A 16689-nucleotide genomic window follows, 5' to 3' on the forward strand; every position below is an offset into this window, starting at 1 on the left:
AATCAAATTGTTGTTGTGCCATGTGGCAATTTCTACTTACCAATGACATAAGAGGGTATCCTTGGGCTGTTGAACAACAAAAAATTTTGTAAACAGCAAAAACAAAAACTCCAACACGTAAAAGTGGTGGAGAATTGGGTGTATGACAACAAAGTGATTCTCTCCAATGAGTACATAGTGGGAAAGTAAGTTTGCCACAGCATTTCATGGTATCACATTATTTTTGGATTTTACCAAGACCTTACAGATTTTGGGTCCTTCAAAATTTTGGAATTCCAAATACAGGGAATTCTAAATACTATATTGTATTTAAAATTACAATTTAGAATTGGAATAAAATTTGGCTAAGCATTACCAATTTACATAAAATCAATCACACTAGTCCAGAATGCATCATTCACACTATTGACCTTAATATAAACTTAACAGAGTGATAGGCACCCATTCACCATCATGAAAGCCATTCTGTTCTGCAATCTCGATGTTGTTCCATGGAAATAACGAGTCACCAAAAACTTGTACACCCTTGCTCCACTGCTCATAGGAAGACAGATGTACTAAATTTTGATAAATGGATCACAAGACAAGGTTATTCCAGACTTTCCACAGTCGTAGGACCACCACTGTATAGCATCCTAACCAGGTGGAACAGCCTTAGAAAATTTTTCCTGCAAGTATAATAGAAATTTAATACTTTAGCACAATTGATCCTGAAAAGCTATGCACCACTGCATAGTACAGAAAACAAGTATATAGTGGCTCACTTTGGGGAAGGAAGTGAATGCAATAAGTCTCATTATTGAGCACAAGGTAAGAGTCCAAGAACAGGTGATAATAAAAGTACTATAAACATTAAGAACATATAACAACTTATCTGATAAACATATAGAGCTGATACCCAAATTCTGTTAGAATATTCTGGAAATGCATGCATTTATTGTCCATTTGAATAAAGCAACAGTTTGGCCACATCTTGAGTACTGTGTACAAGTCTGGAAGTGTCATTTTAGAAAGGATGTGGATCCATTGGGGTGAGTGCAGAAAGGAGCAACAAGGTTAAATCAGGGGGAGAAAAAAAGGATCCTCTCATCAAAAAGAGACTACAGTTCTGCAAATTACAGTGTCTAGAAACTAAGCACATGCAAGGAGACCTGATTGAAGTGTTTAAGACTTTAAATGGATTGTGTACACTAAAATGCAGAAGGCTTCCTTACTCTTTCTTGAACAACACAAGAAGGGATGGTTGCATGATAAATGCATGAAAATTTGCTTTCATGCAGACGGGAACTGATTGTTGGAACAGATTTCCACCTGGTGTTGTGGAAGTAGGCAATTCCCTAAAATTTGGGCTAACATTACTATTTTGATTTATGATTTTTAAATTAAAATTGTTGGAACAAACTTCTACCTGGCATTACAGAAGTGAGTAGTTTGAATAAATTTAAGGAAGGATTAGACAAATTATTAGGTAGTTTTTATGTAAGATTTTTTACATCAGTCAAAATAAGATGTAAAATCTTATAAGACTATATAAGATTTTTTTTCTTTCATCATTTGCCATTACTAACAATTTTTCATCAATAAATTTCCTAAAATTTGGCTAAATACTGCCATATTGAATTTATGATTTCAAAATAAAAAAAAAAATTCCCTGATTAGAAAAAAGGAACAGCTGAAAAAGCAAAATTTTAAATTTAGAAATCAAAAAATAAAGAGGTAATATTTAGTCCAATTTTAACATCCAATTCAAACATTTTATCATAAATATGACAAAATAATGCAGATAAATCTCCTAAACATAAGAAAGAGCCCAGAAATTGAAGTTGCAAAACATTTATATAAGTCTAGTATTTTTTGGTGATGAATTTTTAAAAAAATTTAAGCTTTTCAAAAAATTTTACTAATTACATAAAAATTAATTACCTCATTTGGTTCCAACTCCCAGTTATGGATATCAGCCTTGAAAGAACCAACTATGATTGCATAAATTACAACAAGTAAATTCAATATGGTAAAAACATTGTTGAAACGAGACGATTCCTTGACTCCAATGACAAGCATTACTGAAAAATTTGGAAAGAAACTTATTTCTCAAATTACCAACTATTACAAGAAATAAAATAATATATCAAATATGCCCCACTATTTATAAATTATCAAATTCCATTAAATATATATTGCAATAGCCTTACTATGCACTTTCACTTCAAGCATTAATCACTAAAATATAGTAAGTTTCAATGACATTGAAATGTCATCAATAATACTTTAATAATGTTTGAAATGATATTGCCAAGATCCTGACTCGGGATATTTTCTGCTCAGGCTGAGTCTCAAATTTGGGCATGGAAATCAGTCTATGAAATTACTATAGTTACAAAATATTTTATTTTGAAAATAAAAACTGCAACTGTGAATTGGATACTTTATATTTAGATTCTAATAGAATTGGTTATTATGTAAAAAGAAAATATTTAAAATAACTAAATGCACAAGGCATAATACATTAATACATGCATAATGCATAATACATTAAGAGTTTAATATCTATATAATATTGGTGTGTAGATACACCATAGACAACTTGAGAAAACAACAATAGACAACTTAAGAAACTACAAAGTAGTTGTTGTAGACATCACTTGCTCTTTCTCATATTGTGCTCTGCATTCACGACGAGTTGCCATGATATTGCACTACCTCGAATAAGTAACGCTTCACTAATAGAGAAGACTATTGTTACTTATGCTCAGTGAGTACCACCACCCAGACATGTTTCAAGGCTATTGGCCTATCATCAGTGGGTGGGCAGGTACCCTGGTATTGCAGACATGACGACCCAGTTGTGAAGATAATCACACAATATGAGAGATGCCAAAAGGTGTATATGACAATATTTAAAATAACTAAATGCACAAGGCATAATACATTAAGAGTTTAATATCTATATAATTGGCTATTGGCCTATCATCAGTGGGTGGTCAGGTACCCTGGTATTGCAGACATGATGACCCAATTGTGAAGATAATCACAACTAATATGCAGTTGTGATTATCTTCTAATATGCAGATTGTGATCTAATATGCAGAAACTACAAAGTAGTTGTTGTAGGCATCATTTTCTCTTTCTCATATTGTGCTCTGCCTTCACGACGAGTTGCCATGATATTGCACTACCTCGAATAAGTAACGCTTCACTAATAGAGAAGACTATTGTTACTTATTCTCAGTGAGTACCACCACCCAGACTTGAAACATGTCTGGGTGGTGGTACTCATTGAGAATAAGTAACAATAGTCTTCTCTATTAGTGAAGCGTTACTTATTCGAGGTAGTGCAATATCATGGCAACTCGTCGTGAAGGCAGAGCACAATATGAGAAAGAGCAAATGATGCCTACAACAACTACTTTGTAGTTTCTTAAGAGTTGTCTATGGTGTATCTACACACTGATATTATATGTAAAAAGAAAACCAACGTCAATATTCAGAGGCATTCATGCTATAAGCTACTAAACATTAGGTATTAAATATCCAATACAATCACATAGGTCAGTGGCAGGCAAACTGTGGTTCAGTGAGAAGGTGAACTCTCTACTCATTAAGTTTGAAGTTACCAGTTTTTATAAATAATACTTATTGTTGGCCCCAAGGTTGATCGACTCTCATAAAATGCAGAAGGAATACAACTGAGCCGTAGACTTAGTTTCAGTTCTATGATTATCTGCTATTCTTCCAGATTTTAGAAAGCTTCCTAGAGTTCATAAGCAAAGGAGTTGGCCACAGCAACAATTCTGAAGGCAATAATTCTGCCTTTAGCCCACTTCATATAGCTGATGTTTTCTGTTCTTAAAGTTCCTAGGTTAGTGAAGCTGTGTACTTGTTCTGTTGTTTGATTACTGATCATTATATGGATATTTTCCTAATTTCTACTTATTTTCATGATCTTGGTCTTGTTGAAGTTCACATGCACATTGAGGCTATTTAGAGCTTTTCCAGGTTGGTCAAGTCATCTGCCACAACTACTATGTCATCTGCATATTTCATGTAATTTATGTTGGTTCCATTGTTCATTATTCCAGGGAGATACTCTCTTCCTTCTTTGGTTATATTTCCAAAGAAGACGTTGAAAAGGTATGAGAGAAGGCACCTTGTATTATACCTTTCACGATGGAGATTTTATTGGATTAAATTGCTGCAGAATAAATATCACTACAGAACATAAATAAACAATAGAGCAGCAGGAATGTATTAAGTTAATTTACAAAAGTGGATACCTGAGCTAATATGCAGAAATGAATATAAAAAAAATAGCACTACTCCAGTTAACGGGAATGTGCATTTTAACTTGCAGTGTGAGCATAATACATATTATTTGTAATTTACTAATTAAATTTTCAAATCCAGCAGTCTTAGTGGTAAAAAATTATAATTCCAGTAATGACTTTTGGAATTTTCCTGATGTTGGAAGTACAGCCTTATCAACAACTGTATGCTGCGTCTCATCCATTACTACAGAGTGAAATATATATTGTACTGAACTTGCTTTTACATGGCAACATATCAAGAATTTATCTGCTACATTCACTGAAAGGTAGCACTGAGGATCAAATAAGGTTCAAATTGTGAAATTTTTATAGCTCCTACCATCAATCAGCTTTATCATCCTTCCCAGTTACAGACTATCTACTGCACTGTAGTATGGACCTGTTATCATCGACCTCTCATCACTCATACTGGATACATTCCAAAATTGGCTATAGTCCATATCATCATCATGTCAAAAATTACAACATAGAAATCTTTCATTTCTACACCCCTACCATAAGGAACATGAGCATATGGGTTTAATGTATACAGGGTGATTCACTACCAGTGCGACAAACTTGCAGGAGGTGTAGGGGGCACAAAGACGAACCGGAATCACATAGCATTGCAGGGTCCGAAATGCCTTCGTCATGCGGTAGAGGACGTTGAACGGGAGGTCGCGTGAACAGCGATCCCGCTGGAAGTCAGCATTTGCGAACCGTTTCTGTTGAAGAAACCAAGTAGCAAAAGTCCTCCAGAGGGGATAATCTGCAGGCTCCAATGATTGGACGCGTTGCAGATGGTATGAACTCATTTGGTTTGTTGACAGTATCCTCCATACAGTGGATTGGGAAATACCCAATCGTTGGCCTATTGCTCGAGTACTCGTACTGCCTTCTGCAAGACGTAGGACATTCTCCTCATTGTCTGGCATCCTCGTCATTCGCTCTCGATTCATGGTACCTCTTGTGAAACAACCAGTCTCACATAACCTTCTGTGCACAAGTGCGAAAATCATATGATGACGAGCACACCTGTGCGGGAAACGTTCCTGGTACAAGCGCAGAACGGAGCGCCCGTTACAGTCCGCAGCTCCATACGAGAGGTGCATGTCAGCCAGTTCAACGTTTGAATACTCGTCCATCTTACTGCCTCGGGAACCGGTTCGCAAATGCTGACTTCCAGCGGGATCACTGTTCACGTGACCTCCCATTCAACGTCGTCTACTGCATGATGAAGGCATTTCGGACCCTGCAATGCTATGTGATTCCGGTTCATCTTTGTGCCCCCTACACCTCCTGCAAGTTTGTCGCACTGGTAGTAAATCACCCTGTATGTGCACTTGTAGGTTACTCTTTAAATACTTAGGAAGCAGAAAGCAAGAAGCCACTATAGGAAAAGCCTCTTTCTTTCAATATAGTTTTTTTTTTTTTTTTTCTGTTTTTGCATCTCCATATGAATAATATTACTTCATAAATTTAAAAAGGTCTAAATGTAATACTATTCTGTGTTAACTTTTGCAGTCAATCATATGGAGATACTGATCTCTCCAGTGACAGTGCTTGGACTTATGCTCTTTTAGAAACAACTAAAAATGTCTATGCCAATATAGAAATAAGCTAACCAAATTAGATAAATTATGTGTTAAAACCAGCTGGGTTCAATGTCAAAGTCCAGACCCAATGTCTAATCTTCGCTACATTACAGTATAATCTGTTAGTAGGGAACCAGTTATATGGCTACTAAACAAATGAGGATGGACTTTCAATATTGTACTATGCCAACCAAACCAGATAAATAAATTGTAAGTAAAAATTTTATCACCATAGCAGAACAAAGCAATCCACACTCATACCAGCTGGGACATCACCCAGGTCAACAGTCTCCACCATGCTTCTCAGAGAACCAGGATACAGTGCTAAATATATGCTATGAACAACCATTAACAGAAAAGAACTGAACTTAGTAGAAGGATCAGGCTGATATATCAGAATAGCAAGTATCACAAAAACCAACTGGATGAATACAGGTGAATTAAACAATATATATAATTTAATTCATTCTGGAAATAAAGAGTTCAGGGAAGTGTAGCTTTCAGACTACTTTGGAAGAAAGTTTAATTGGCTGGGAAGCATTTATCTAGTAGAGTTATGCAAGCAAAACGTAAGGTGCAAAGTTCAGTGATGAAATTCATCTGTCAATATAGCTCAATTGAAGAATCAAAAAAAAAAAAAAAAAAAAGTTGCCTAGTATCTCAGAAATAGCAGTAGAAACTAATGACAAAGATAGAATATCGGCAGTATATTTAAATAGCAGGGAGGAAAATTACACTTAGATTTGCAAAGATTTTTAGAAAATTTGGAAAGAACAGTAAACCTAATAGTAATGGAAGTAATAGAATTTTGTGCAAGCCATAGAATCTTAATAAAACAGTATTTCATTATAAATACATGTTTACATGGAGGATAGAGGATTTTGAGATTGGAATTGATTATCTTGTATTGGCAAATTAAAATGATAATTTAATGCCAAAAATAAGTATAAAAAAAGCATTAAAACAGACAAAAAGAAAACTTTGGTGAAGGTTGCAAGAGAGGCATGCAGGACGAAGGTTGTAAAAGCAGGAAATTTAGAATGCCATCTTGGCCCCAAGAAGATAAAGAAACAATTTCAGAAAAGAAAGAAAATAAGAACATAAGAAATATAAAAAATAAAATTAATAAATCCTTATTGGGACATAAAGAAAAGTGCAAGAGAGCTGAGAAATGGGAGAAAGTTTAAAAAAGTTTTGAAAAGATTTTGGGAAAGATATGATGAAAGAGTATCAGAAGGTTGGAAACTATTTTGGCTATAGTTAAAAATCTCAGAACAGGAGGAAAAACAGTGATATCCAGGAATTCTGCCAGCAGGAACAAAGAGGTGATTATCCCATTGCACGAGGGGGTATCAAAACGTTCGTACCCTTACCTAGAAAGGTGAAACTTCAGAGGAACTTTAATCCTTTTATATGTACTCTCCATGTATAGTAACACATTTTTCCCATCTATGGATCAGTTGTTTAATGCCTTGATCATAGAAGTCCACACTTTTTGCCTGAAACCACGATTCCACTTCATTGATGACTTCCTGAGATGAATGAAAGCGGTGTACACACAATGCTTTGACATGTCTTTAGCCTCCAGATCATACTGATACACGTAGCATTTGTCATAAACCGATCAAAAAAAGTTCTCAACATCTGCATTACACAGATCCAACAGTTTTCAAGAACGTTGCATTCGACGTTGCTTCTGCAAAAGTGTCAGCAATCTTGGAACCCACCGTGTGGGAGACCTTAGACATGTGCAGATGGTCATGTAAAATGCTGTGGGCAGATCCATAACTAATTCCCATTGCATCTGCGATGAAATAAATTGTCACATGTCTGTCATTCAGCACCAGCTACTCAACCTTTGCAACCATCTCACTGTTTGTGGATGTTAATGGCCTTCCTTCTCTTGGCTTGTCAAAGACATTTGTACAACCACACTGGAACTCCTGTTTCCACTTTCTTACAGTGTCATAGGATGGGCAATTTTACCATACACAGCTTTCATTTCTTCGTCAATTTCATGAGCTTTCTTGCCCTTCAAATGCAGGAACTTAATCACTATTCGATACTCCACATTTTCAACCATAGCATTCTTCCTCAGATTCCGGGTTCCACCTCTGGTGTACGATCACCTACGGGAATGAAATTTCACATGTTAGTTATTGAATATGTAGACAACTTATATTAAAAACAGCATCTTCCTACTGATGTTTTATCTAGGTCAGGGTATGAACTTTTTGATATCCCCTAGTATAAGGCAATAGTTAGGCCACATCTTGAGAACTGCATACAGGTCTGGAAGCCTCATTTTAAGAAAGGCATGGATCTCTTGGAAGAGGTGCAGAGAAGGGCAACCAAATTAGTCAAGAACACAAAGTACCCTTACCACAAAAGACTTTGGTTCCATAAATTGCTGCACTTGGAAACTAAGCACTTGCACAGAGACTTGACTAAAGTAAGGCCTTAAATGGATTGAGTGAACTTAATGATGGTAATCTAACCCTTTCTCAGAAAATGCACACAAGACACTCAAATTAAAAAAGGATATCTGCAGGACAAATGCACAAAAATCTGCTTTCAACCAGAAACAGTAGCTGACTGTTGGAACAAACTACAATCTGGTGTGGTGGAAGTGGGTAGTTTGAATAAATTTAAGAATTAAATGTATTATTAGATGGATGGACAGATAAGGTGTGAGTAGCATTGTTAGTTTTTTCCCCCCTTTTTTTGGTTGATGCTGTATAAGCTTACTTCCTTGTATCATTTGCCAGTATGAACTAAAATCATAAGTGAGGCAATCAAAAATAGTAATGGCAAAGAAAAACAACAAAAAAAGATATTTTAGAAATATGGGGTAAATATTTTGATGATTTGCTAAATTATGGATTGAAAAGATTAAAATGAAAGAAATTTTGGATACTATCTGTATTATTGAAGAAAAGGCCATGGAAAATATCACATATAGAAAGGCAACAAGTGTAGATGAAATAAGATATAAAATGCTGAAGCTGGAGGGAAAGTAGTGTCATTACATTTTCCAGAGGCTGAAGTTTAGAATGGTGAAAGCAAAAATTGGGCCAATAGTATATGCAGATGGTATTTTGCTTTAAAATACTAGCTTGCAACATCTTCAAAATCTCTGAATAAATTAGATAAAGCTTGCAGATGATTTTACACAAAAGTTAGACAAAAATAAATTACGAAGTTGGAATATGAGAAATGGAAGACCAAATAAGCTAAAATCAAAACAAGTTAGTAATTTGGGGTATCTAGGAACTGCCTCTGATATGGAAATAAATAAAAACTAAGTAAAGTAAACATTAGGATTCCAGCAAATTTATTTGGGGCAAACAACAAATTATCTAAGAGACTAAAATAGCTGATTTATAACACAGTTCTTAAGACTCTTAACTTGTACAGTTGAGAGCTGAATAAGAAAAGGGAATGATCAATAATTAGAATTTTCAGAAATGACAGTTTTAAGAAAATTAATAGATGCAATGTTGCAACCATATTACAAATCAAAAAAATCTTGAAGTTTAGAATGGTGAAAGCAAAAATTGGGCCAATAGTATATGCAGATGGTATTTTGCTTTAAAATACTAGCTTGCAACATCTTCAAAATCTCTGAATAAATTAGATAAAGCTTGCAGATGATTTTACACAAAAGTTAGACAAAAATAAATTACGAAGTTGGAATATGAGAAATGGAAGACCAAATAAGCTAAAATCAAAACAAGTTAGTAATTTGGGGTATCTAGGAACTGCCTCTGATATGGAAATAAATAAAAACTAAGTAAAGTAAACATTAGGATTCCAGCAAATTTATTTGGGGCAAACAACAAATTATCTAAGAGACTAAAATAGCTGATTTATAACACAGTTCTTAAGACTCTTAACTTGTACAGTTGAGAGCTGAATAAGAAAAGGGAATGATCAATAATTAGAATTTTCAGAAATGACAGTTTTAAGAAAATTAATAGATGCAATGTTGCAACCATATTACAAATCAAAAAAATCTTGGTGTAAAAAAGTAACCATAAAGTAAACAAAGCGGTATGGGCATGGAGAAATTGTGGGAAAAGGGTGATTAGCTAAAACAAATATTTCAAGCTAAAATGAATGGTAATAGGGCAAGATGCAGACCAAGAAGAAGGTACATTGATTGCGTCAAGCAAGAATTACAAATAAGAGAGCTTATTCTGGATAGGATTAAAGATCTAACATGAAATAGGACAGCATCAAAGAAAACAATGAATGGAAGTAAATTACACATCCATAGAGTAGAACAGATTTTAAAGATTATGATAAAAAGTGGTGTCACAAATAATGTTTTTATGGAAATTAATTAAAAACAGGACATACAATTTATAAGAGTATATGTTTTTCCTTAGGAAATGATGATCACACAATAACTAATTGTATCTGAAAGCTATTTTTACAATGTATAATTTATTCAGTAATTGGAATCAGAGATTAATTAAAAACAGACATAGCACTAGAAATCACTTGTTTTTATGGGTGAAGACAGAAACAGTGTTAGACTTTATCCAACATATGAATGAAAAAGATTTACATTTTTTGGGCCATAATTGGAGATGTTATTGACTTGACTCATGTCTAACAATGAGGGATATTTTCAAAATTTTTGGCCTATCATATATTTTATTATTTGAAAATAAAATAAATAAGCTACTATCAAATTATAAACATTGTATAGATGTAACCCAATTTTTAGTGTAACATCTTAAAAATTATTATTTGTTTTTTTTAGATTAAAAATGGTCACATCGACTGAAACTAATAATTACACAAAATTAAAAAAAGTGGAGCAGTAATGAATTACTTTTTTTTTTTTTTAAGGATGGCCTAGAAAACAAATCAGCAAGATGGAAATATCAACCCATCATACTTTACTATTAAGAATGAAGTTACTGAATTCAAAAGGGATTATAGTGATAATAAATATGAACCTATTTAATCCATTAATGTTGTTAATCACAGAAAATGTTCAATTCTATTCATGAACTCATTTGAAATATTGTCGGATTGGTTACAATACACAGTAAAAAAAAAACACTAAACATAACTGACAAGCAAATCTATCATATTGTCCACAAAGAACTAAGCATTAAAAGAATTCCAGTGAAATGGGTACCAAAAAATTTGAATGCCAATCACATGAGGAAGAGGGTGAATTAAGAAGAGATAATTCTTCAAAATCTGCAGGATTTAAATAAGTTTGTCAATAACTGGTGACCAATGACAAAATTTGGGTTCATTACTGTAATCCATGATCCATGGAGTGGTATCATGATCTACTCACCATATAAATTTCAGTGTGCTATCAGCTACCAGGTTCCGAAAAAAAAAAAAAAAAATTTTTTTTGAGATAAAAAAGGGGGTCATAATCATCGATTATCTTCAAAAGAGCCCAGATGAACATTTCTTCCTTGCTACTAAAATTTAATGAACAGTTAAAGAACAAATGGGATCCTCTTCCTGTACAACAAAGCTCTTAGTCACAAGACTCAAATATTCATGGAAACAACAGTTTAAGTGATGAATTGTTGCCGCCAAGACAATTCTTACAAAATCAGCCCAAGATTTAAACAAGTTTGTCAACCACCTGATGACCAGGGAGTAGCATTAAAGGAACCATCAGCATATTTGTCCCAAAAAACTGACGGCATGAGCTTTTTGGGACAAAGAAAGCATAATAATCGCTGACTTTCATCAAAAGGGTACAGACAAATATTATTCTTCCTCCTGAAATTTCAAATTTCATGATTTAGGTTATGAATTTTTCCTACACCCATCCTGTTCACTAGATATGGCCCCTTCACATTACTACCTATTTCCTGCACTTTTTTTTTTTTTTTTTTGTTAGTTGTTGGCACATCGGCTTCTGTGGCCATAATGCACCTCCCAAAGATTTTGCATTTTACTCTGATCCAAGCCCGAGGCGGGATTCGAACCCGTGACCCTTTGGGTTGCCAGGCAGGCACTTTACTCACCTGGCTCGCCCGGTCGGCTTTCCTGCACTGAAAAACATTTTAAATGGCAATATTTTGTGACAAATAATGATGTTCCATGTGATCATGGAGCATCATTATTATCCATAATAATTATCCACGTGATCATGGAATGAGAGAGAGTAGCAAAGGGGCGAGTTCCAATAATGGATCCAGAAAAAATGAGGAAATGTTGCTTTAATTCTGTAGCCTGATGCGATTATGTCGAATAAAAAAAATTCGATTAATTTCTAAATAGCTTCATTCTCTCTATGGTAGGCCAGAAACTTTTCAAATATCACTCAATTTACTTTTAATTACAATAGTACTATAAACTTTGTTTAAACGTCTATTTTACCTTATTTTTTTTCTGGGATTTATCCTCACTTGAAGCCTCATCATTTCTGTCAATTGGATTTACTACTGGAATCTGGTGACCACAAGTTTGACCCACTATGTATCTTCAAAACGTTCCCTGTAGAATGCCATAATTTGTAAAATGTGCAAATATGATTACGCAAGATTAAACCACATATCAGCACATTGATTCAAGTGTTAGAACTGTAAATGTACAATAAAAGGTCCATATCATCAGAAACAAATGTGTTTTTATTAGTATCATATGTGCCAAAGAGAAAAATAAGAATGGAGGTAAAGTTAATGATTTAATTCATCACACAAGTAAGACCTGGTAAAAAGAAAGCCACAATATCAATGAATTAAAGCAACATATGGGGAGGAGAAGAAGCAAAGTAAAAGGGTACACAATGAAATCCAGCAATGCTTTTAAAGATGTGCATGCATCATCAATTATTAGCTTTCCCATATCACTACTTCAAAGAAAATAAATTCCTGATTATTAAAGTATGAATTCAAAACAAAGTTTTACAGGGCAAAACGTGGGCCTGGATAATTGAGACACAAATTACACTTTCACCACATAAAACTTTTAATTAACTGAATGATCAACGCTTATCAGTGTTTATTCTGTAGCAAGAAGATAAAAATATAAAAATAAAAACTGACACAGTAAAGAGAGGAAATCCAAATTGTGCCCCATATTGCAATAAACGTGCGATACCTGACAGATGCCAAACTTTTTCTTTTTTTCTCCTGGAAAATGTTTTTGGTTGTTTGTATTCTGATCAAAGTATACCTCATATTGATCTTTTACTAATAGATCACTTATTAAATCTGATTTTTTAAAATTTCTTAATGAAAATTTAAAAATGCATTTCACACATTTTCAACCAAAAATTTTTATTATTTCTGGTGAAAATAACATCACAATCATAAACATGAAATTAATAGCCACTTTCCTTTTCTAGTTCAAATGGCAATTCCATTTGAATTTCATGTTCTTAATGGAACATTAAGAACATGAAATTCAAACTTACACATGTTGTAGTAGTAGTGGCATGTGATGCAAGAAAGCATGTGTATGAGCTTATGCAGCATCACCCAAAAAAAAAAAAAAAAAAATCACACCATTCCCTCCAAATGCCTGTCCAGTTCCTCCTTAAATTTATTCAACCTATCAACTTCCACAACGACAGATGGAAGTTTGTTCCAGCAATTAACCACCCGCTGGCTAAAGGCAAATTTCCGCACTTCTATTCTACATCTGTCCTTTCTTAATTTGAATTTATGCCCCCTTAGGTTCGTAATCTGAACAAGTGGAAGGATCCTATCAGAATTCAGCGTGCTCAACCCATTCAGGGCCTTATACACCTCAATCAGATCACCGCGCAGGTGTCTAGTCTCCAGCCACTGCAATTTGCAGAACTTAAGCCTCTCTTGGTAAGAGGATCCCTTCATTCCCCTCACCAACCTTGTTGCCCTTCTCTGTACACACTCAAGTAAATCTACATCCTTCCTAAAATGCGGCCTCCAGACCTGTACGCAGTACTCAAGGCGTGTACATATACATATGTTTATGTACATGTACATGTATTAATGTTTTGTCAAATAAATAAACAAACAGATATATAATAATAATAATCAAAACAATAAAACATTTTATATTGATAATAATTGAAGGAAAAAAATTTTGTACAATAATTAAACAGAGTATCAAAGTATCCAACATCTTCAGAAGATGTGTCAGCAAATGGGCAAGCAAGGCACTATTTATATTAAGCTGAACCAAAGTAGGATTGCCCAGGTGGAAGATCAATGAGATCAAAGATGTCTTTTTAAGAAAAAAAAAAAAAAAAAAGATGTAGGGTGGTGAGTGTATCTTTGTGTCAAGTCTGCGAACCGGCATTGTTTTAGCATCTATTGGAATTCTAGCCAATATGAACTCACTATTCTAGATTTCCAGAATATCCCCTTGCTGTAAGGAAATGTATTTGAAATAACAGGTCTATGATTTATCTTGACTGTGTGGATGTTTGTAGAAATAATGTTTGAAATGATATTGCCGAGTCATTTTGCCAAGACCTGACTTGGGTAATATTTTCTGCTCGGGCTGAGTCTCAAATTTGGGCATGGAAATCAGCCTATGTAATTATTATGGTTACAAATGATGTTAATTTGAAAATAAAAACTGCAACTTAACTGGATATTTTATATTTAGACCCAACAGTACTAGTTATTAGGCAAAAAGAAAAACAATTTAAATATTCATAGGCATCCATGCTATAAACTACTAAACATTAGGTATTAAATATCCAATACAACTGCATAGGTCAGTGGCAGGCAAAATGTGGTTCAGTGAGGTCTGTGAGAAGGTGAACTCTCTGCTCATTATGTGCACTACAAATGAGTTGCACAGCAAAATAAATATACACTTACCGTTACACTATCTTAAACTTGAATGAAACTGAAACTAGCAATGATGAAGCAGAAGCAAAAATAATAGTTGTGTGGGAACTGACAGGTCCTTTGTACATATAGTGGCAAGTAAACAATAACTGTTCAAAATTGTTCAACTATAAGTTTGACTACATTTAGGAAAGTACTGAAAGTCTCATCCATCAACACTGAACAAAAATTAGCATATTCATGCCAACTATATTTGAGAGAGTGCATCCAATGTGCTGTAATTTTTGGAAAGTTGAAAATTTTCAACGTTCCAAATTTCATAAATAATGGTTGAAAAGTAAAAGTTTGGAATTCATAACTAAAAGCAAAAACACTTTTGTGTTGACCTGTAAATCAAAACAAATATTAAAATAATTTTATAAAAAACTTTCGTGTACATAAACTAATGTTAACACAACTAAAGTACAAATGAAACTGTGTGCCAAGTCTATAAACAAAAACCAAGTGTTGCAAAGAGCTCAATCAGTGTGCCAATACCGAGTAGTTGTTAATTTCATGTGCCTTTAATTTTATGGCACTAATTTATCAACTGCTTCAGAATGACTGTTCATATGTGTTATGGCAAAATGCTTGTGAGCCTTTTTAACTCGTATATACACGATGGAACATCTACTTAAGTGCCATTTGATACTTATACACATAAAGGAAATAGGTAGGTTATTTCAGTTATAGTTATCACTTAAACAAACTGTCAATTTGTTCAACATATACTATGAAATAAAAACCAATAGTTTGCAGCCAACCCTGTATTTATGCACAAGGGTACATGTGAAAATATATAAAAGTTTGTTTAAAATCAACCAAGTTCATCATATACTGTAAACTCTCATTATAACTGACCATTATACTGTTTTTAGCATTATTTTATTCTAGTTCCATGATCATGAAATGCCTTTTTTAACATCTATAGCACTTCCATTTCACTTTCCCACTTATATTACCTTTTTTAAGGTTCCAAAAAAAAAAGGAATAAATCCAGATATAAACCTCCTTCCTCTTGAATTCTGATTCTGCGAGGGGGGGGGGTTGTTATTTGTTAACTGCCAAAGCAACTAAGGCTATGAGGCATTAGTATATTATGTATATTCTATGGTTGTTTGCTGGAAAATCAACCACAGAACATACCCATTTTATTCTGTGAAAACACTGGTTTTTTAACTCCCAGAAATTCTGGTTTTCTCGCAAAACTAGAGTTTCTGGGAGATAAGACCATGCAACCCTCACCTGAGACCAACTAACAACCACCTTGTGAAACCGACCAAAGTTTCTCACATTACTGGGACTGCTCTTCCTATTTATCAGAGCATTTGTATTATGTTATATCATGTGTTTATAATATTCAAGACATGTTTAATTCAATTTAATAAAAACCATTTTTTTTTTCCATTCTTGTTAACCTGCAAAAAAAAAAAAAAAAAAAGAAAAAAAAAAAGAAAAAATAAAAAGTTGACAGTGCCAAAAATGCAATGAATCAACGTGCTTCATAAACAATGCAAAAAAAAAAAAAATAAAAATGTTTCATCTATCAGACCATATTGATGAAATATGTAAAACAGGCCCCAAAAAGGAGATTCTGCTTATAGTACTCTTTAGGGCTGATACCCTATAAAATAATGAGTATTTACTGTAGTAGAAAATAAATGAAAATTAAAATATGATTACTGATATCAATGTCGGTAAATAAAAAAATAATGAATTTTCTAACTACACTCAGGATTACAAGAATATTACTGCATTTTGTGAAATATCAATTTTAAAAGTGGCATGCATAACCATGCACTTTCATGCTGATCACTTAGTTATGGCTGTGTGCATAAAAATTGTTTATTTAATACACATATTTAAAAAAATTAAAATGCTTCATTCTTTCTGTTCTAGAAATATTTTATTTTATTTTGTTTTTGTAAATTTGGAATAGCACATTTTTGGTAACCCACAAAAGGGTCACAAACA

General features: G+C 33.8%; 1 protein-coding gene across 1 annotated transcript in view; it reads right to left on the reverse strand.

Annotated features, from left to right (window-relative positions):
* LOC150076091 (cationic amino acid transporter 2-like) overlaps nucleotides 1–16689 on the reverse strand; it is a 153669-nt gene that overhangs the window by 79815 nt on the left and 57165 nt on the right. The window contains exon 6 of the mRNA XM_090387257.1: nucleotides 1924–2063. Within this exon, the coding sequence (XP_090243383.1) occupies nucleotides 1924–2063 (140 nt within the window). The remainder of the gene's footprint in view (nucleotides 1–1923; nucleotides 2064–16689) is intronic.

Source organism: Mastigoproctus giganteus, chromosome 13 (assembly GCF_048544385.1).
Source record: "Mastigoproctus giganteus isolate SK-2022 chromosome 13, ASM4854438v1, whole genome shotgun sequence".
Lineage (NCBI taxonomy): Eukaryota > Metazoa > Arthropoda > Arachnida > Uropygi > Thelyphonidae > Mastigoproctus > Mastigoproctus giganteus.